This window comes from Lates calcarifer, linkage group LG10 (genome assembly GCF_001640805.2).
Source record: "Lates calcarifer isolate ASB-BC8 linkage group LG10, TLL_Latcal_v3, whole genome shotgun sequence".
NCBI classification, from domain to species: domain Eukaryota; kingdom Metazoa; phylum Chordata; class Actinopteri; family Centropomidae; genus Lates; species Lates calcarifer.
The window spans coordinates 11417399-11439670 of NC_066842.1; the positions used below are offsets into that span (position 1 = coordinate 11417399).

At 40.6% G+C, this 22272-nt stretch overlaps 3 protein-coding genes and 4 non-coding genes across 7 annotated transcripts in view; 6 read left to right on the forward strand and 1 right to left on the reverse strand.

Annotated features, from left to right (window-relative positions):
• The first annotated feature begins 315 nt into the window (after nt 1-315).
• Nucleotides 316-4308, forward strand: rpl4 (ribosomal protein L4). The gene is made up of 10 exons (XM_018681328.2): nt 316-471; nt 1222-1393; nt 1521-1627; nt 1893-2031; nt 2326-2450; nt 2932-3061; nt 3336-3492; nt 3701-3784; nt 3971-4091; nt 4182-4308. Exons 1-10 carry the CDS (start codon nt 469-471, stop codon nt 4251-4253), a joined length of 1110 nt encoding a protein of 369 aa, XP_018536844.1. The 5' UTR covers nt 316-468; the 3' UTR covers nt 4254-4308.
• Nucleotides 1718-1816, forward strand: LOC127142935 (small nucleolar RNA SNORD16). The gene has a single exon (XR_007814045.1). It is a non-coding gene; the product is annotated as a small nucleolar RNA SNORD16 (small nucleolar RNA).
• On the forward strand, nt 2144-2243 carry LOC127142936 (small nucleolar RNA SNORD16). Its single transcript, XR_007814046.1, has one exon. It is a non-coding gene; the product is annotated as a small nucleolar RNA SNORD16 (small nucleolar RNA).
• Nucleotides 3551-3622, forward strand: LOC127142932 (small nucleolar RNA SNORD18). The gene has a single exon (XR_007814042.1). It is a non-coding gene; the product is annotated as a small nucleolar RNA SNORD18 (small nucleolar RNA).
• On the forward strand, nt 3830-3897 carry LOC127142933 (small nucleolar RNA SNORD18). Its single transcript, XR_007814043.1, has one exon. It is a non-coding gene; the product is annotated as a small nucleolar RNA SNORD18 (small nucleolar RNA).
• map2k1 (mitogen-activated protein kinase kinase 1) lies at nt 4309-14144 on the reverse strand. The gene is made up of 11 exons (XM_018681315.2): nt 13859-14144; nt 7809-8019; nt 7406-7552; nt 7124-7201; nt 6892-6943; nt 6067-6191; nt 5521-5728; nt 5247-5311; nt 5049-5107; nt 4881-4926; nt 4309-4800 (listed from the first exon to the last, which is right to left on the reverse strand). The coding sequence occupies exons 1-11, from the start codon at nt 13939-13941 to the stop codon at nt 4687-4689; spliced, it is 1188 nt and encodes a 395-aa protein (XP_018536831.1). The 5' UTR covers nt 13942-14144; the 3' UTR covers nt 4309-4686.
• Nucleotides 14145-21448: 7304 nt separating this feature from the next.
• megf11 (multiple EGF-like-domains 11) overlaps nt 21449-22272 on the forward strand; it is a 70124-nt gene continuing 69300 nt past the window's right edge. The window contains 1 exon segment of the mRNA XM_051073349.1: nt 21449-21679. The gene's annotated coding sequence lies outside the window, so the exon portion shown is untranslated.

Here is a 22272-nt window from a genome sequence, read left to right on the forward strand (position 1 = left end):
GGTCATCACTCAGTCCTTATAATTTTACATGGAAGAAAAATGATAAATAAAGTTGGAGAGTGTATGTATAATCACTTATACAAAATTGAGAAAATTTAATCGAATTAAAAAATATTCAACGGAAAAAATGTGACTGAGAAAGTAGTTCGGTCTTTACGCTGAATCCTTCGCCAACATGGAGTGAAGAAATAGTCCCGGCTGTCGCAACCAACTTTAAGCGTTTTTTGTTTAGTATGGATGATTTGACCAAAATTACTAACGTAATTAATTTTTAATTGATGCAAGTTTTTCAGGCGTATTTGTTTGGGGATAGCCAAAATAATTGCCGAAACAACGCTCTTGACGGAAGTGGTATCCTCCGAGGCGGAGGCATAAAGCATTCAAGATGCTTTACCAACTTCCTTTTTACTGTGGCCGCCATAGAGTCTGGAGCGTGGTGCCCGGCGAGCCGAAAACTAATTTACGAAAATGGTGAGAAATTATGCTTATATCGCCATTAACATGCTACACAACGCACGTAGGTTATCTCGTTACCTGTGTTTTTCAAATAGGGCTGTATTTTCTGTCTATGGAAAGAGATAGTTCATATTTAACAGCGCAGTGAGCTGGAAAGCTCCCGGCTAGCGAAGCTAACACGAGGAGCCATTTTGAACGAGCAGCGTCAGTTCAGTTACACGTGTGGTTATCGCTTCGATGGCAGATCAGTAACAAACGACTAGAAGATGTCGCGTATTTTCATTGCGGCTCTATTTTTCTCTCTTTAACAACGACTTCTGACGGCATAGGCTAGTCATGCTCTGAATGGGGTTACCGGCGTTTACAATGTGAGCTCTAGTTAACGTTGAGGCTGGCTTGCTAAGTAATGTTAGCAGGCTTGAGCTATGTTAAGGCCATCATGTATTTATCGAGGTATTTGTCTGCATACGTGATAATAATGTAGCTGTCAAATCACAGCCTGCTCGTGTTTAACAAACTTTGATAATGTCTGTTAAACGCGAGCGGTCTGTGATATGACCTCTTAGCTGCATCACGTCTCATCAGACTTGGTAAAGTTAGTAGTTTGTCTGCCCGCACATGCTAGTAGACGTGTTAGCATGTTCCAAATACACGTTCTCTTTAATAACTCGGTCTTTACAGACCTGTTGCATCTTACTGGATATACACCTTTCAAATTCAACATTATGTATTAAGTTCGGTGTTTTTCTTCATTTTGCATCCTAGGCCTGTGCCCGACCCCTGATCTCGGTGTATTCCGAGAAAGGAGAATCCTCAGGCAAAAATGTTGTCATGCCTGCTGTGTTCAAGGCTCCAATTCGCCCTGATGTTGTGAATTTTGTGCACACCAACATGCGCAAAAACAGTCGCCAGCCTTACGCAGTCAGTGAACTGGCAGGTGAGTGTATATGTCATGTCTTGAATCGGCATGTTGATCGAAGCAGGTGAAGGTAATGTTTTAGCCCATTGGTTAGCTTTGATAAGATAGTATATGTCATTTTGTCGTGTACCCTTGTATATTTCAGGCCACCAGACCAGTGCAGAGTCCTGGGGTACAGGAAGAGCTGTGGCCCGTATCCCTCGTGTGAGAGGTGGTGGTACTCACCGCTCTGGCCAGGGTGCTTTTGGAAATGTATCCTTTTGACTAGAATGATGAAGCTTAACAATCTATATTTCAATTCTACTAATGATTTATGTGCCATGACAAGCTAAATTTTAGACTTGCTGTGATGGTGTAATTTGCGTCCTACTCTGTGACCAGTGACAGAATGCCTGCTGTCATATGCTGGCACAGATGGATGACGATCATTGAGTCTGAGCAGGTACATAGTATATCAGTATTATAGAAGTTAAGATTTTTTTCTAGTACTTGTCAGGCCTCCTTGACTTGGATCTAGATGTGTCGTGGAGGTCGCATGTTTGCCCCCACTAAAACCTGGCGCCGCTGGCACCGCAGGATCAACACAACCCAGAAGCGCTATGCCATCTGCTCTGCCCTGGCTGCCTCTGCCATTCCTGCACTTGTGATGTCCAAAGGTAAGATCCAGTAAACCATATTTCTAGAAGACTTAAACAGGTGTAGAGGGAGACAGAAACATCAAAAATGTTCCCATAGTTGATATTTTAAAGTACAGATTAACATTTAGCTTGTCATGATGGTGTAATTTGCGTCTGACCCGGTGAACAGTGACAGTTGCCTGCTGTCTCTAAGCTGTCACAGGGTAGTGATGTGTGTTAAATTCTGAGCAAGCTCTGGTAACACTTACATTTCTAAAAACTCACACAAAGTGTATGTAGTTGTCTGGAGGTAATTACGATTTTGTCTGTTAGGACACCGCATTGAGGAAATCCCTGAGGTCCCACTGGTGGTTGAGGACAAAGTTGAGGGGTACAAGAAGACCAAGGAGGCAGTGCTCCTGCTGAAGAAGCTTAAAGCCTGGAATGACATCAAGAAGGTAATTATAAATTGGACCATAGGCTAAATGATTTAAAGTTTCAACAACTGTGTGAGCTTTAGTTTTTTCTGTTTTGTCTCTATCCTGGCACAACATTTGGAAACTGGAAAATGATTATGAAGCTGAAGTGCAGTATAGGAATCAGAGCCCTTTTTTTAAATAAGTGTTGCCCTCAGAGTGTCAGGGTGAATTACTAGAGCACATTTCACTCACTTGAAGAAGAGCATGAAGGCAAAAAGCCAAAGAGACTGCATTTCAAACCAAGTGGTGATGGAGGGGGGAGATAAGCATCACACATCCAATTCATATGTATGGTGTGGAGCATAGCACTGAAACATAGTTTCATAGTTTCTTTTGAGTTACCTGTAAACTGTGCCTATGGTGGGAGCTTGACTTAAAATATATTTATCGCACAACACTAGTTTCCATTTTTCTTTTAAATATTTGTACAGGACTAACATTGTAAATATTCTATTCATAGGTCTATGCCTCTCAGCGCATGCGTGCTGGCAAAGGTAAGATGAGGAACCGCAGAAGGATCCAACGCAGAGGGCCATGCATCATCTACAACCAGGATGCTGGTGTCACCAAAGCCTTCAGAAATATCCCAGGTGTGTTTGTTAAAATGTACTGTTGTCTAAATAAATATTAGAGCATTTTCTTAACCTTCTTTTATATGTAATACTGAACAATGTGAAAAAGTTAATTGGCAGTGACAGTGTGCCATCCTTTTACATGGTGTAGCTCAGTATGCAAGTGTCTATACTCAGCTAAATTACAACAAATCCATCTTGCAGTTTAGTGAGTTATGAAATTATTCTTGAAAAGCAACAGAATAATGTATTCTCAAGCTGAGTGTTTAATTGTTTGTGCTCTCTTATGCAGGTATCACTCTGCAGAACGTCAACAAACTGAACCTCCTGAGACTCGCTCCTGGTGGTCACGTTGGACGCTTCTGCATCTGGACTGAGAGCGCTTTCCGCAAGCTGGATGAGCTGTATGGCACCTGGCGTAAACCTGCCTCCCTGAAGATGGACTACAAGTGAGTAATTAAAGAGCATGCACTTTGTGTAGCACAAGTAAAACTGGTGTTGATCAAATTACAATGATGAGCTTCCACTTCATGGTCCGTGTTTTTGAAACTATGTGATATTTAACGAAGTTCTGAGACTGAGCCACACAAGACTGGTCTGTTTCCTGTTTCTATATAGTTTCCATACGTGAACCTAATTCTTTAACTCCTGTTTCAGTCTGCCAATGCACAAGATGACCAACACAGACCTGAGCAGGATTCTGAAGAGTGAGGAGATCCAGAAAGCACTTCGCGCACCTAAGTAAGCACTGCTCAGTTTATGTTCCTTAAGTTTGTTTTGGCTGGTCAACTATGATGATGTTCCACTTCAGGTCCGTGTTTCTGAACCCTGATTATTATGGAAGTCCTGAGCGACACATAGGGTTTATTAAAAACATTGTAGCTTAGCAGTTAACATTGTTAAGACCGGATTGTATTGTCATTACAGCAAGAAGATCAACCGCAGAGTACTGAAGAAGAATCCTCTGAAGAACTTGAGGATAATGCTCAAACTGAACCCTTATGCCAAGACAGCAAGACGTCATGCCATCCTCAAGCATGACCCTGCGGTAAGAAGTGTAAAAATTCAAGCTAGAAGCAAAAATCGTAGATGTCAGATGTCAGCTGTGACATTGAAATCTTGTCTGGTCTTCCCACAGATCAAGGCCAAGATGCTGAAACCCAAGAAGAGGCCTGGAAAGAAGGGTGCACCTGCCAAACCCAAGGCATAAATTTATACACAGCAGACTGGAGTTCAGTGATAATAAAACAATGGTTTCAAATTCATGAGTTGGATATGTCATTCAAAATTTTAATTCACAAGACTCTCACACTTTCACATAAGCTAACAAAGACTTTAATCTGTTGGCGCCAAAAAGGACACAGGGTACAGAGGAATATCAAGCACACAGGTTGAGCAGCATTTGTCATGATTAAATAATTTGATCATTAGAAAAAGATGGCTTTTCAGGCAGGCCTGCAATATAGCCCAAAGAATTGTTCGATACAGTTTATTTAACTTGGCATGTAGGTTTGTACACTAAATATATAACTATTGATTGCACAACAGAATGAGTACTCAGTATAAACGGATACATTTTACCCATAATACAAATCCAGTCCACAGAGGACCTTGGGATATGGGGTTTGCTGATGGAACAGGTCTTACATTGAAGTACCGTGGGTGGGTGTCACAGGCTGATTGAGTCCAATGGTGCTGCACAACCAGCCAGCAAAGTCAACCTGTTCTGCCTCAGACTGTTTGATAAAAGGATGCACCTGGAGAGATACAGAGCAGTTTGAGCTGAAGGGTACAAAACAACCAGCAAATGAGACCACTGTTAAGCATGCACACCCACCATCAACTGTTTCAGGTCAGCCCTCTCTGCAGGATTTTTAATCAAACTGCAACAGAGACAAAACCCTTTACACTGTGTACTTCATTTTTACACCACTAGGTGGCATACAGTCAAATGAGATATGGACATTCCACTGGTGTTTGACAACAGTAAATATTTCAAACATACCATTTGTTCACAAAGTCTTGAAATTCAGAGCTGAATATCCCAGGTAGCTTTGGTGGAGGCTGAAAATTAGATGTACAGTCATCACTGAAGGTTAAATATGACACGATCAACTTGCAGGCAGAGTCATTATCACAATGTAGGCCAACATACAGGCATGTTCATCATGTCAGCATGTGGTAATAAAGCAAGCACACTCACCTCATTGACTATATAGTCAAGCAGCTCAAATATAGCCATCGGTGGTCTGCTGTCAGGTCCGTATGCTGTGGGGGAAGAAAAAAATAATTCACATTCTTCTGCACTCAGCATCACTCATGGTCATCAATATCTGTCCCTTCATGGCAATGCTGTTCTTGATTAACTGTGGCAAACAATTTCAACAGACTTAAATTATTTCAGTTGCGGCTGTTGAACGTTTTTTTAAAAAACAGCTATAAGGAATCAGAATGAACCAGTGTCATTTCAGACTTACAGCTGCCTGGTCGCCCAGGAGGCCGTGGCTTTGGGGAAGACTCGCTGGAGGCAGCTTCCCCTTCCACTGGGAAGCCAAAAATCTGTTCCAGTTCCTTAGCGTCAGGCGGGGGGATAGGGAAGCGTCCAATGGCCATTTCAACCAGGGACAGACCCATGCTCCAGATGTCCGACTGGACAGAGTAATGGGTGCCCTGTAAACGCTCTGGCTGCACAACAAACAGAATTATATAGTTACTACAGGTCCTACAATTAATCTTATGTATTGTAATAAGTACAAGCTCATAATTGAAGCAAGTTTGTTATTTTGGACAAAGTAGAGCAGAAATTTAGGGATGTGTATTACATCATTATATATCATTAGTTAATTGTGTAGCTTGTGTGTACAGATGAGCCTACTTTTAACATAGCTAACACTTAACGATACAGTATATAGTACTATACTAAGTAATATACTACTTGACTTGAAGTCTGAGTCTAGATCCCCTAAAGGCTAATGTGTGTCTGAGTGAAGCAGGGAAAGAGGAGTGTGTCCATTTAAACTCACAGACATGTAAGAGCGGGTGCCCACAAAGGAGTTGGCCATGGAGTCTATGAGCTGTCCGCTCACTCCAAAGTCACACAGCTTGATCTCACCGCGGGAATTCACTAGGATGTTGGAAGGCTTGACATCTGAAAGAGCGACATGCAGTATTTAGGAGAGCACAGTGGGCAAGTGTTCAGGGGAACAGCAGGCAGTCTGTTTCAACATTTCTTCACATCATTCATATGTACAACACAGTGCAACAAACATCTATGCATCTGAAGTAGGGAATTTACTATAAAGGGAAGCTCAGTACTTTGCTGCAGGTTATTTAGAGCAGGCAGTGCCCACACTTGTTTGTCTATAACTGTGGTGAGGTACCCACATGAGCATTGGAAGAGCCCAGTGTGATCATTTCTCCTGCTTATACCGGCCGTTAAAAGATCCTTTCAATGTAACTGATGGAGAACAAAAGTCCTTGTTCTGTGGAAAAACTCAGCCGCAACTAATATGAGGTTTCACCAGTCTAATAAATCAAAAGGATATCTTCCAAAGTTACAGCCTTTTTAGAACAAAATTCCTACTGCCTTTTCTACTTTTTGTCCTAAAAAGGCTGCAACTTTGTAAAATATCCACTTGACCTGTCCTGACAAAGCTTCATATTAGCTTCAGATAAATGTCTGAATATACATTTTTACACAAACCAAGAGTTTATCCATCACTGACACTGAAAACCCATTAGAAAGGGATCTTGTGAACCTATCCTTTAAATATAGCATACAAAAGAATAGGTGCTTGTAAAGGAGTCCAAACTGTGTTTTACGTATTTAAAATAAAATATTGATTGACCTCTGTGCATGATCTTGTGTTTCTCCCTCAGGTAGGAGAGCCCTTTAATGACCTGGAAAGACAAATATCGCATATCAGCATAGAAAAGATAAGGAGTATTTGGTACTACAAAACAAATAATCTACCAGTACATATGTATCAGTTAAAACCCCAGATTTATGTCCAAAAAACAACACAAAAATAACTGTAATGTGAGCACAAAACTAGTGGGAGAGGTGTTGGAGCTACCCACAGCGATGCTGACTTTGCCAAGGATCTGCTCTGGGATCTTGCCTGCTTTCTTCAGCGACTGGTCCAGGGAGCCACCGTCCTGCAGCCAGCAGGGGAGGAAAATATGCATGAGCATCTACTGAAACGACTGCTTGAAATTCAAAATATAAATTGTGACATTCACCACACTGAAACCAAATTAGTGTCTATCAAAGCCAATGATGCACACACGGGAGAAACAAATGCTGAGCACTTAGAGCACAATCTGTAAAGCAGCACTCAGAGTGAATGTCAGCAGCTGTACCATGTGCTCCATGCAGATGCTGATTTCTCCATCACTGTAGAAAGCTCCGTAGAAGCCCACGATGTAGGGGGAGTTACACTCGTGTAGCACCTGCAGCTCCCTTATGATCTGGTTTCTGATGGCCGGTTTGATCTCCAGGTGAATCAGCTAGAACACAGGAAACACCATATTTTTATTTACAGTATATTTTTGGACAGATTTGTCCCAGTAACCTGCAATCCATTCTGTGCACAAAATATTTGCAAAGAAATTTCTGTGCTCTGAAAACAGCGATGATGTCTGTAGAAATCAATCTGTCTGAGATAGTGGGGAGGAAAACTCTTTGCATAGTTATGTAATACCAGTGTACACAGTGTCTCCACTAAAGCTCTACCTCTGACCAGCCATCAGGGCCACGGTTTACCTTCCTCGCCATAATCAGACCGGAGGGTCGGTGGGAGACCTTGAAGACGACTCCTCCATTGCCTGCACCCAGCTCACAGATCTTCTCGAAGTCGTCATCCTTCAGCTCTCCCACCTTCTGCTTCTGTGTCAGAAAGGCCTCCAGGCGTTTCCGCTGCTGCTCATCCAACTCAAGCTCCTCCAATTTCTTCTGCAGTGCCTCCAAGTTTGTTCTTACAAAGAGGAGAAAGAAAAGACAAGGAGAAAGATGAGTAATTTGTGTATTACTAATGTATTCTCAAGTTCTTGAGTTCATGCAAACAGTTTTTTTTTTTTTTTTTGCAGATGTTCTTTACCGGCTGTCCCCTCAGGAGAAATGAGGTAATCCATGGTGCATCCAGATCTACTGTATCCATTATACTGAATCCTCAGAGAAAGGACAGAGCTCGGTGTGTGACAGCTACACGGCTGCACGTGCCTCTGGGAACAATGGCAACCGACCAAAGAGCCAGCAGGAAGACAGAGAGGGTAGCGGAGGGGTGGGGGGTTGAGTGCTCCCAATGCGAGGAGGAAGCTTGGATTTCCTCTGAGCACTGACGCTGCTCCCCTGGCACTGTTGTCATGGTGACGCATTTCCTTGACATGTCAATTGTAGCATGAAGCCCGCTCACCTGTTGCTCTTTGACCTTTCCTCCTCCTCGTTTTGTCATCTCAACTGATCAGATGGCCAAACTGCAGGTCTGTATATGTTTTTGTGTGTAGATTTATGTTATTTTTTAAAAATACTTTACACTGCAAATGATCAATGACTCAAACATAAGCATACATGATTTGAGCTTGAGGGCACTTCGTGTCTGCAGGTGCTCAGAACAATAAACTACTGTAAGGTCCTCCATCCTCAGCTGCTGAGGCATAAGTTTGTGCTAGTCTTCCATATTTGCATCATATTACAGTGCAATTATCTGGTGATAATAAGATGGTTTTCATCAGGCTTAGAGGTAATTATGTTTTGTTTATTTATTTTTTCATCCTCATACTTAATCACGACTCCGTGGAGAGCAGCTACAGCAGGGTAGTTTGCTCTCCTCCACCACACAGCAAAGAGAGGGTTAAGTGGTTTTATTTTTGACAGCAGGCCTGCATATCCATGGAGACGAGGTGCTGGAGTTTGAGTTGGCTGTGGGCGGCGTGGGCGGTTTTGTCGACAAGAGCTGGAGGTGGAGGAGGCCGGAGATACTGAGAAGAGGGAACAGCCTGCAACACACTCCACACAATATGTGGGAGGGACTACAGTTTGCTGTTGCACACTGCAGCCATCCCCCCTCCTCCATCTCCTTTAGGTGCAAAAGGAAGTGAGCACGACGCTGGCCTTTTGTGCCTCCATCCACACAATGTCCAAGGACGATCAGGAGAACTTCAATGCAAGACATTGCATATTTCTTCAACTCGTCATAAACGCCAGGGAGAAGATGGCATTGCTGTGCTATATTATCAGACTGAGGACCCAGCAGGTTTTGGTTTGTGATTTGAATTTAAACTATTACCTCTATTTTTTACACTATAAAATCCCTTAATATTCCAAGAATAGTATATCATAGTATTGTAAAACAAAAATCCTATGGACTTTTTAGTGGTTAATCTGAAATAAATCAACTTTAGAGGCTGCAGTTATGAGGCCTACATACTCTCTCCCACTAGACCGAAGATGTGGATCACAGTGGACTGTAAGATGATGTTGGGTTGAGTGTCAGAAAACAGGAGCATCACAGAATCTGTGTTTCATCGAGTAATGAGTATCAGTTATTCATCCACATCAAAAAGATATCACACCATTCTTGCTTTTTTTTTTTAACACAGGAAATTTAACACTTTGATTTTCAGCAGTACCTCCACTGACTCCCACTGTAAAATCTGACATAAGAATCAGGCAAAATGCACATAAATAGTACAGTTTTATGTATCACAAGGAATGCATGATTTTATTTTCAAAAGACTTTGAAGACGGTGTTTAAAGTGCAGGAAAATCAATGCTTTTGCAACCTAATATCCATATCTCTGAGTACAGCAAACAAATGCCAGGATACAGTGGGTGGTATGTAACTAAAATCAGCACCACAAACTGTGCTGTATGGGTTGATCATTAATTTCATTTTAACACATTAACAGGTAACCTTACTCGTGGATTTGTGTTCACCGGTAAGAGTGAACATTATGTGTGCCAATAAAGCCTCTAGAGCCTCTAAAAAGGAAATAATAGCTAGGCTCTGAAGGTTAAATGACTTAATTCTCTAAAGATTAGTGGCAATACTTTAGGTCTGGATGTATGCAATAGTAGGATCTTATCCAGGATATTCAGCCAGTAGCAAATCGCTTGCACAGGTCTATCCAGAACAGGTTGTTTTTGTTTGTTCTTAGATCTCCTCTGATAATATTACATGCTTGGCTGGTATTATATGGGCCACTCAGTACACTTCTCCCGTGGCTGCCGGCCATTTCACGCCGAGGAAGCATTTGGCGGTCTGGGCTGGCAATTCCTTCTCACCAGAGAGGAATGGACTGGTTTCAGTAAGAGGCTCATCGATTGCATTAAGCTCATCTACACCCGATATGCAACAATATGCTGGTATGAGCATCCTAACTCCTGCGTGCTGGTCCAAATAATTTATATAAGCTGTTGGTTCCCTCTCTATTTAAAACAACTTGTATGTTTTCTTTAGTATCAGATTATCAGCTATAACACTGACTTATGATTTTATTAATTTGTGAGACCAAATATCATCTGGAATAACTGGTATCTAACATCTGATGTCTGTCCATTGAAATGCTACTGCAGCTCAAATTCTGATTCAGCCAGGAAGCATTGCAGTTAATGGTTCTTTAGGACTGCCAAAGTGCCCATGAGCAGGGCACATAAACCTACTCACACCTGCTCCGGTGGCAAAAGCATGAGACCCCTTTACTGCCAGAACAGTCATTATATTTTGTGCACTTTTACATAATCAAAATAAACAGTGAGCCCAAATTTAAAGGTGCAGCCACACAGGTGTTTTCACTTTTACTGGCTGATCAGCTCCAGTTATATTTAACAACTTTAACAGCCACTAATGGCTGAGCATTGGTCCACACAAGACGCCCTTTGGTCAACTCTCACATGAAACTGGACAGCAGAGATTAAAATCATTTATTTTTTCCTCTGGGCTTTAAATAAGTTAGGATGGTTGATAAGCCTGGCTGCTGGAAAAACAACACCACAGGAATTTAAATGGCCTGTCAAAGCCTGAGCGGTCTAGACTTTACCTTCTCGCTTATCCACTATGTTCTCTCCACAGTTGAAAGGTTATACTCACTGCAATAAATCATGATGGTTATAATGTTCAGTTTTTGTGGAAACAGTTTCAGAGAGGTGTTGATTCAACTGGATAATTTTGGGGGATGCAGTTGTGGCTTGTCGGACTGTATTTCATTATACAGAGAGATTCTTCTGAGATATCAGCTGACCTCACTGATACCAAGGGTGTGGACAAAATTATAAAAATGCTCGTTAGAATTTAATAGATTTGGTTCCAGCATTTTCAGAGTGCAAAATATAAAACATCTTTCTGCCTTGACATCTAACAGACAGCAAATACATTATTAGATATAAAGGATTTTACTTAAAATGCTGTGCTATGGTTGTGAAAGAGTTTAGTTTTATGCTATGTTAAAGAGCAAAATGGCTATCGCGTGTGAGAGACAACTGTGCGCCTGCAGACCTGACATCTACCATCACTGGACTGAAAAAGCATTTACTTTTCTTCAGAGCCTCAGACAGCTGAAAGTGTGGAGGCACTTAAAACTGGCTTTTTTTATGGGAAAGAGGACTCAGTTACATCAGGCTGCATGGCTTTTCTGTCAGCAGAATGTCAGTCTGAGAATGTCACAGCAGGATTACTGGAAACACACACATACAGACACATACGCGCTGTGGTAGCAAGAGGGATCCCTCCACAGCAGAGATTGCCAAATCTCTGAATCAGAGTTCGTGTTTGTTGCCTCATCTTGACATGCTGCTCCTCGGCCCTTTACAGCCTGCCCAGCAGCAGCAGCAGCAGGAATGTGCTCTGTTTGCCAAACATTATGTCATCATCAACAACTTCTACTGAACAAAGCAAAGGCACAGTTCCTCTGTTCAATGTTATTAACAGGCTTGCATGAAGCATCTTCAACACCAGCTGATATCTTTTATGATTCTCACATACTATAGTGTACAGATACATAGATGTAATATTCATTATGGAAGGTGCCACCCATTTTAAATGAAATGTTACAGATTAATGGTACAGTTGAGACGTTTTCTACTCACTGTTAGCTCAAGTCAACAAGAATCTGCCACTGAATATGTAGATTTAAACAATTAGCTGATTCATCAATTAGTCGAACACCAGAAAATTAGTTGGCGAGTAATTTTTCAAGCAAAGATTGTAAACATTTCATTCCAGTAAATATGAGAATGTGCTGCTTTTCTTTGCTTTCAACAGCAATAAAAAACATTGACTGTCATTTCATAAGCAATCAATCCAAAAAAGAAAATACCTGGCAGATTGATGAAAAATAATTTTACTACAATGCTGAGCTGTGGAAAGTGACACCTACAAGTTTGATGCAGAATTACCTTTAGATTTCCTTTCTACACAAAAACTGCACAAAGACACGAAAGGCCTTCAGAGGTACAATCTATCGACAAAACAATGAAGCATTAGAAAAAGAGCAATCACAGGGATGACATGTTATGTAATTCTCATCTCATCTGATCCAGCTTGTTGTTGGACCACCCGGGCTTTTCTGTGCGAACAGAGAACTAGAGCGCGGTGTCACAACAATTTAATGTCTCCATTACTGTGTGTTGTCAAACGGTGGTGGGAACAGGCCTACACACAAAACTTCTTAAACACACAGAAATATTATTTTACACTGCTGCCTCCCTGCTGAGGTCAATCTCTGACTAATCACTGTCCGCGTGCAGTGTGCCGTTAGAGTGATGGAGCGGCCTACTCAACAATGACACGATGAAGAGATAACCTGAGGACCCGAGAGCTGCACATTAGAGATAATGGTGTTTAAATCATTTATGGTGGAAAGGAATGTAACAAAATGCATTTATGAGAGTGGCCTATGGCCTTGGCACAAGTGAGTTGGAAAAATACATGGAAATTATAGGGGAACTTAGCAGCCAAAATATTTAGTATAAATCAGTGCTGAATGACTGAATGACAGAAAGTTTGATCATGGATTAATTGGTGGCAGTCATCAATCAAGTGCACAATGCCAAAGATTTACTGGTGTTAGCTTATGAAGATTTGCTGTTTCTCTCTGTCTCATGTTATAAATATAAAAACACCTTTTGATTTTTGGTGCTAGTTAGCACATTTATTGATTTGTTGAATCTATCAACTAGCCTGCTGCTAACAGGTTATAATTTGAGTCACTTATCAAGTATAAGCACCAAACATTTGGTGGCTTATCAAATGTGAGGATTGATGCTTTTTTCCTGTGTCAGTGGAATATTTTTGTGTTTTGACAGAAAATGATATGTGAAGATGCCAGCTTTGGCTCAGGAATATTTTTTCTCAGACATTTTATGGCCTCAGAGATTAATTGATTAATCGTAAAGATATCAACTAATAAATTAGGAATGACAATAATCATTGCATCTCGACTACTGCTACTTATTTGAATATTTCACCTTGGGCTCTGGGCACTTAGATAATCAATTATTCAGTTAATAAGAAACAAGTCAATATATTAATCTGTATTAATGAAAGTGATCATTAGTTGCAGCCCTAGTGTAAACCACAATAAGATCACACAGTAACACACACACACACACACACACACACCTGGTGCAGTCTCGATAAGACCTAAGACAGAAGTTCAGACATACTACAAAGGCAGTATTAGGCTCTCTGTGTGGTATTGGCAGCTGTCATAGCACATTCAACATGAACCTGATAGAAATGATGGATCAGAAAGCCGTTATCAATGCAGCACATTCACCAGTCTGAATATCAGTGGTAGATGAATGCTGTCACTCACTCTGTGGCTCCGGTGCCGTTGATTGTGTTTCCATCCGGGATCGGGTTGAGTTGGATCGGCTCTGGCTTCCTTCTTTTCTGCATGTTTTACACAGAAAACGCACAAACTACCGCTGCAGTGTGGATGGAAACCCGAAGGAAAAGAAGAAAAACACAGAGCCCTGTTATCAAGCACAGACACAGTCAGGTTAGGACTGACAGAATAAGAAACCGAGCAGTGTTGTCATGAGCTGCAGGGACAGAAGGACTGATATCCTCTTTATTAATGGGTGGATGTGAATGATCCGGGAGATGAAACGTCACGAAAATATTTACACTCGTCTTCCTGGACCGGACAGCATGGTAGCGCCCCCCTCTGCTGGCGATGGGCGGTATTACAATGCTGAAACCAAAACTACACCATTTCATTCAGACCAGAGGTGGGAGCGGGGCTGTAGGGGAGGAGGGCCTGTCAAAGGAGAAGGAAGGAGGAGGAGGAGGAGGAGCCCCACTTGATGAGGATTAGTGCAGGTGTGAGACTGTTAACTCACCTGCAAGAGAACCCCGTGCCCTCTCATGACCTCAACTGTTTGTCTGAGGTAATATTTGAGTTTTTTTGTTCTTAATACATTTACAGTTGTAGTAAATTAAAGCCTGAGATAGTTATGCTCAAGTTAGAATGATTAACCCATGGTATGGTATGATTTTCTGATATACCAGCATCAACTGTTGTCAACACCCACTGCCTAAACCAGCTTTTTCCTGTTTAAATCAGCCTACAACCTGCCAACCCCCATTCAACAAAGACTTTACTGTAAACTGCAACTGGATTGGATTCTTCTAGTGTTTCATTGTTCCTGACCACACACCCATAGTGTTCATCAAATGACATCATATAACTTCTTACAGCCCTTTAATACACAAGTATTTTACACGTATCGATGGGTCAAGCATTCAAAATGCTACTTAAGTAAATGTACAAATACATTATGAGAAAAATCGACTAAATGTATCAACAGTATTCAGAGGCCAGAAAATAAAATAAAGGGTAAAGAGGCTATTTCAGCTGTGTGGAGAAGGAAACCAAAAAAAAAGAAAACACTGTATCCCTGGCCACAGTCAAAGGAAAGTTTTAAATTTGGGGCAATGTGTGGTAATGCTGACAAGTATTAAAAGTTGTTTAATTAGTCCTTATTGTAAGGTCACAAGACAGCCAGTCAGTGTCAGTGTCAGGTACTGCAAATGCAAAGTGTATTGTAATGCAGTACATCTAGCAGTATAAATAAAGCTGGAAACTGATATGACATGTTTTAATCCCACCATAATACTCTCATAAATATTTTAATTATCCAAAATCCAGGATAACAATGATGCATTTAGCCCTTCCAGTAATCTCAACCATGAAACAAGTTGTTTAAATGACAGTTGCAGGTCGTTCACCTACCTTCTTACCAGATGTCAGCACATGATATATTTAAATCAAGAGTCAAAAATTTACTGGACAAATGAAAAGCACAATGTGAGATTACTTTCATGTGAGTTGTGGGGTAAATGCTTCTAATGCATGAAACTAAATTCAATGCTTTTAAAAGCCACTGCATGTAATTAATTCAATGTCATTAATTTTTGATTAGGATGGAATATAGTTATGATCAGTAGACATTAAACAGAAACCATTTAAGTCCTAATTTTCTACAAAGCAGTAAAACTATGTGAATGATACCAAATCTTAGAGCTTTACTTGGTAAGTCTTTAATATTTGAAGCCCTTCCTAATACTTGTCTACTGCTCCCACTTTACACTCTTCTTCTTCTAATTCTTCTTTTTTTTCTTTTTTTTACTGTGGCTAACCAGTTTACTCTCACTTGAAGACAGCCCTTTAAAATAATTTTACCATTGTAGGTTATCACCAGCCTCTCTCACATCGAGTAAAGGTTTCTGTGCGTGCTCTTCCCCTGTTTTATTTATCTCAATCCAAAATCGGATGGGATTTCAAAGTCTTATGCCCAGCAGCCCTGTGCTTTCTTTTCTTTTCCCACTGATGCCCTGCTCAGCATTTATACACCAATGACTTTTCAGATATGGCAATACTATTTTATTAACTTCCACAGCGTATAGCAATCAAAATCTGGACATCAAAACACGAAAAAGAATTTATTATATCCACAGATACTGTATCAGTCAGACTGTTTGACCTCTGTGGAAGAAATTAATCAGAACAAGCAATTAAAGGTTTCACCTGTTATAGACAGGAGCCCTCCTCAGTGAATGATGTGTCAGCTGTCAGCCTGACCATACCACGTAGATTAGACATCAAGCAGAACTTGAAACTTGCTGCCATTTTTACAATCTGCTCTGAAGTCTCTACGCATTGTCCTGACAGACACAAGGCCGCTGAGTCGTGCCTGGTTTACCAAAAGCATCTTGCTGCCAAAATCATCTTTTTCTTCATAAAGCAGGACTGACAGAGAGGAAAGATTGGTCGTGTCCTATCTCCAGCCCATGGATGGGAACTGTGTGAATTCTAAGTTGCCTTTGACAAAAAATTGGTTTGCGGGCGCTCGAGCATATCAGACCTGACTCCAGCCCTGGTCTCCCACGTGGACCATAAAACATCTGCACCAGTGGCTGTCCTCCCTGGGGGAACGTGACCACCACAACTTGTTGCAACTGGATTTTTAATGTAAGAAAGTAAGAGAAACAAATTCTGCTTCACAAAATTAGTGTTTGTTTTTGTGAACAGAGGTTTTAGGAGTTATTGAAATAACTTAGAATAACTTGAAAGAACAGCTCACAAAACCAGTGATGAGTGGCTGCAAGTACCATAGAGACTGCTTCGTGTTAAGGATTCAAAAGCACAAAAGGTTGGGGAAAGAATAATAAGTGTTTTTTACTACATTTGACCTGTGGGAATGCATTTGACCTGCACAGAATGATGTATATGCAGAGTTTGTCTGTGCTCAACTTGAATCTGAGTTTAACACGTGTATGTATGAGCACATCATAAGTAGTCTGGATGCTGATCGTGGGCCACTATTCAACTTGAACTTTTTGTTAAGGCAGGAGAAGTCTTGTGTCTAGTAGTGTTTTTTTTTTTAAACAAAATAATTAGTGAAGAACTTTTTGTGGAAAAAAACAATACCAGACATAAAATATTTTTCAGAGCACAGTATTTCTTCATATCTTAAAATGTCAGCGCTGTCAGCACCTCTTTATAAGGTCTATTTCTTCGTTAGAAACTTGTTAGAATGACAGTGAGGTCTGTGACACTGATTCTGGAAAAAGATATTACTCATTTACTCAAAACAGAGAACAACATTCATAATTTACATTTATTGCACTTTAAAGCAGCAGAAACACCTACAAACCTCATCCTTTCCTCCCCCTCCATTACACAGTATTACATTTTGATATATAATTAGATTAAACCTAAATTGATTTTGGATATGTAAGGATTTTATCAGCTAAAACGATGAAGATCTCAAAACTATAAAGTAGATTTTGTCACATAGTATCTCTGTGAGACAGGACAGGTAATAAATCAGACTGCAAATACAAAGCAAGATGAAACTACAAATCATCTAATTACCAGTTGACCTGGTGAGTAATCCTTCTAGATACTGCAAAACCTGGGCAAATAAAACCAAAACTATGTTTCTATGGATACCAGGAGATAAGAATAAAAGATGAGGATTGTCAAATTATTTGTTTGGTTTTTTTTTTTGTGATTTGGGTGAACTGTCTCTTTAAGTGTCAGAGGAGGGAAAAACTAATTGGCCACATAGCACAGGCAAACCAGTCAGAAATCACCACTGAGTAGACCAATTTGGGTCCTTATAAAAGGAAGATGAAAACTGAGAGAGGAGCGCAGACATAACAGAGGCCTGCAACCTGCTGCCCTGACACGGTCAGAACCAGCCAGACTTTCACTCTGAATCTTTATTTACTGTACTTTTCCCAAACATCGCTGTGCCATGAGGAGACAGCAGATGAGACATAAAAGGAACAAGCTCAGATGCACTGATAGGGGACAGACAGCAGCAGTGCTGGAAAACCAGAATACGCCATGTCTTGTTTGATGCTGTGAATTTGTTGCCTCATCCACCACTACTTTGTTTGGGGAGTTGGGGATTTGCGGTCAGGGATTACAGCAGGCCACAAAGGCAGCTTCTGAAGCAGCCGATAACAGCAGCCAGTTGCTCCAGCTGAGAAGAAAAGGCCTGTAGCTGAGGTCCCAAACATGCAAATGTGTCCAATGACTAAGACAGAAATTTAACAACAGGATAGGACAGCTACAGAGAGGCAGGACAAGTGGGTACTAAATACAACTGTTAATATTCCTAACCTAATTATTCACTTTTTATTTAATGGTTGTATTTCATTTGGAAATTCCTTCTTAAATTCACAGTCAAGGTAATCACCTGAACCACATGGACTAAATCTAATACTGAATATTAATAATACTGTGAATTTAGTCTTGTTTTTTTTTTTTTTTTTTTTTTTTTTTTAGAATTAAATTCATAGCATTGTTTCTTTCACCTTGTCTGTTCAGGTGGAGACTAAATCTGGCTTCTTAATTTCACTTTCCTATATTCCTTTGTAATCTAAATGTTTAAAATAAACCTCAAGAAGTATATGTTATTGGCTAGAATGGATGGAGGGAAATCTTAAAAGATTATATAAGAAGCTATGCATTAGAAGGATCAACAGAAAACAAAGGAGAAACCAGGGAGGGAAGAAAACAAATAACTTCGGGGGAGGATTTTTTTTTTTTTTTTTAAAGAATTTGTTTGCCAATCCTTGAGTGGTGTAATGGATTTTCATGTTTCATACTGAACATAATGTCCCTTTAGCCAGTGGCGATGGGAAGGTGGAGCTGTGTCTTTCTGTTTGAGTAAGATAACTCAGCAAGCTAATACAGAGGCAAAGGCAACCGTGTCTTCTTTTACTTATGGGCACATGTAGTTCATCTGGAGCTGGGCCAAAAGCAGCAGACAAGAGGACTGCATGCACTGAATGTGACTGCTAAACACATTTCTGATAAAGTACGGGAAAACAAAAAGTCCAACACTCAGCTGAACTCAGGCAGAACAAGTACTTGTAAATGATTGAGACATGAACTTGCACACAAGTGGGATACACCACCGGGAACACTGCAGGTTTAGTTTAGGGGATATAAATAGATGGATAACTGCAGAAGTTCATGACAAATACACACACACACACACACACACAGACAGCAGCCACCTGAGAGTGCCTGTAGAGAAAAATGACTGAGTACATTTACTGTGTTTCAGTACATATTTAAGGTACTTTTACTTCACTTGAGTATTTCTATTTCATGCCATATTGTACTTTCTTCTCCATAGTTACTGCTTTAGATACTAGTTACCTCCCAAATTAAGAAATCTAAATACAGAACATATAAAGACCATATAACATGAAATGGATTTTTCAGATGTGAGGATTTGCTGCTTTTCTTTGTCTTAAATTGCAGTAAACTGAAAAGATTGTGGTTTTGGACCACATGGTGGAGTAGAAAAGCCATTTGAACATGTCATCGTGAGCTCTGGGAAAATGTGATGGACATTTTATACAATTTTCTGGCATCTTACAAACCTAATGATTGATTAATGGAGAAAATAATTAGCGGATTAATTGATAATAGAAAATTACCATTAGCTAGAGCATTGAAATAATGCCATCTGCATAATGAGTACTTTTACTTTTGATACTTAAATACTTTTTGCTGATAATACTCACATACTTGACTTATATAGTATTTTAAATGCTGGAGTTGAGTTTGTTATGGAATATTTTACAGTGTAGTTTTGGTAAATGAACTGAGTGTTCCCTGCTCTACTGGGTCATGTTCCCATACTTAATTGCAATTGAATCAAGATAATTGATTAGGTAACTACTGCAAAGTTAGATATCAACCCTTTTGGCATATATTTAACAGAGGGGATTACATAAGAGACTTCTAGTCATCATTTCAGGAATTTTGGGGTATTTTGCATCAGACTTTATCACTGAGAAACATCTGAAGAATTGAGACAGAGAGCCTAATGCTTCTCTGATATCTTGGAAACTAATGGGTTGTGAGAACATTTTAAAAAGCATATTTCTGATGCGGCTGAGTGGCTCAGCAGTGTGAGTGTGATGGTGAGGCCAGTAGCAAGATTTGAGTGGCTGCAGAGGTGTTGCTTGGTGGTGTAGATGACTACGTGCTGAGAGCTGAGGTGAACGGGTGCAGTTGTCGGATACTGAGTATTTATCAATTAAGCCTTGGATAACAGTGGTTTCAGTCTGCATTGTGCTTCACTTCTTAGTTGTTTCTTGTAACATGCATTTGCCACATATTGCACTGACACACAATTTCAGGATAAGTCTATTGCTACTCAATATTTTTCTTATAGTCAGTAAATCCCATTAAATGTTTTGTTCCTTCTCTGTTCTTTCTGACTTCCTTACTCTGAAGTCCACTCTGAAGATAAACTCTTTAGAAAATGCCTCACAAATATAGAGTTCTTCTTTTTCTAAAACATTCTGTACTTTTCTAAAACAGGTGGACACTGTAGTTTTCAGAAAATATTACTGAAACAGGAGTAAATGGTGCATTTGTTGAGGACTATTTTCAGCTGTGGATTAATATGCATTCTGTCCTCTAATGAGTATTTACATTAGCAGGACTGTGTGTGCGTGGGATGGACTCAAAATAAACTACAGTGCCCATGTTAATTGCAATGAAAGAATATGTCACACACTGCTGGGTTTGTTGTCCAAAAGAAAACTATTGAGTATCACCACACTTAAAAAGTCCTTAAAAAGTCTGTCTCCTATGCGCAACACCTTTTGACCTTCCACTGGGAAACATACCTCTGTTAAATGTCACTGTAAGAAACAGCACAAGGTTTCCTGTCCTCGAAAACATCAGGGTTGTAAGGCGTTATCTTACACTAATGACAGGTAGCGACGCCTGAACCAGATTAGAAATCTCGCTCAGGTTCACAACTGAAAAGACTTTCTGCGATCCATCATTAGTTGACTCCCTATCTAAACTGGAGCACCAAATCTGTCACAGACAGGTGAGGAAATGTCAGTACAGGTGGATTTTCAACAATCACCTGAATACTGAGGGAAAACCTTATTCTACCTGATCTTTTTTTTCGTGGTTCAGAGGAGAACTGAAGTGTTCACCCTTGCAGAAAAATATAGAATCTAATTATAATAATTATGCTGTTCCGGGCAATTTACCCACGTTCACCTTATATAATTTTGAATGTTGCAGCTGGGCATGGAAAGCAGATAGATAGTCCTTACAGACCTGGAAAGACAAAATATAAATTTTTAATTTTTAAAGTTATCCTACAGGTTTTGTACCTGTTAAAGACGTCTTTCAAGCTGTTGTGGTAATGTTGTAGAGTTTTTTTTTTTTTTTGAAGCGATGACAGTGTGTGTGTGTGTGTGTGTATGAAAGTGTGTATGGTCAGGGGTGGGCGGTTGTATTGGGCGGAGGGAGGGAAGGAGGGGGGGAGCATCAGCATCAGCGCCCATGACGTCACGGGAGTTTAAAGTGGGCCGCGCTTCACCCAGTGAAGGAGAGGAGAGAGAAGAGGGAGGAAGTGGAGCCGCGGTTCCTCGCGCCTAACACCTGACTCCTGCCTGGTCGCCGTGTTGTTAAAAATAAAAATGCCGGTTTGAACTACCTGCTCATACCTACCTGCGTTTTTTTGTTTGAGTTTCTCGCCAATTAAAGATGGAAGCCCGTGTTGCACCTTGGACCCGTTGAATTCTGTTTTGGTTAAGGGCGATAACTTTGAAGCCGCAAGTCTCCTGACGGGTGAGTTCAAACGCTTTCCCAGTAAATCGAAAAAAATGGAGGAAGGAGGGGAGGGGGGCTTGATTTAATCGGCAGAAGATGCTAATGATGCCGCAGCGGGCAGGTCATAACCACCGACTGTATCTGCGGTGATAAACAAGCTTTGCAGATGTTTGTTAAAAGAGACAAATTGGTTTTGTTGTGTTCTTGTTTGTGTTGTTGAAGCGGCCCGCAGTAACTTGGGGCGCAGTCCTCTGGCATTTGGAGAGCGCTGCTGTCGGCTGCTTGATGTGACAAATTGTGCTTTCTATTTAATTAGGCTATTGGCGAGTCTATCCCGTGGAAATGTGCCGTGCTGTGCCAAAGAAAAGGGCTGTATCATCCCCGAGAGTTTTATAATCTACTGCAGCTATGTATTGTTTTTTTTAAAAACATGGCTCCTAGCCTGTATGTTCTGCCAGGAAAACTATTAGTTTGAGGGTACAGTGATTTAAAAGCCTGTTGTAGCCTAATGCAATGAATGCTAATGATTTAGAAGCGTGTTACAGGATGCATAAGCAGCTGGTTTGATCTGCTTCAGTATAAGTTTTGAGCATTTCTGCTGATGGTTTCCC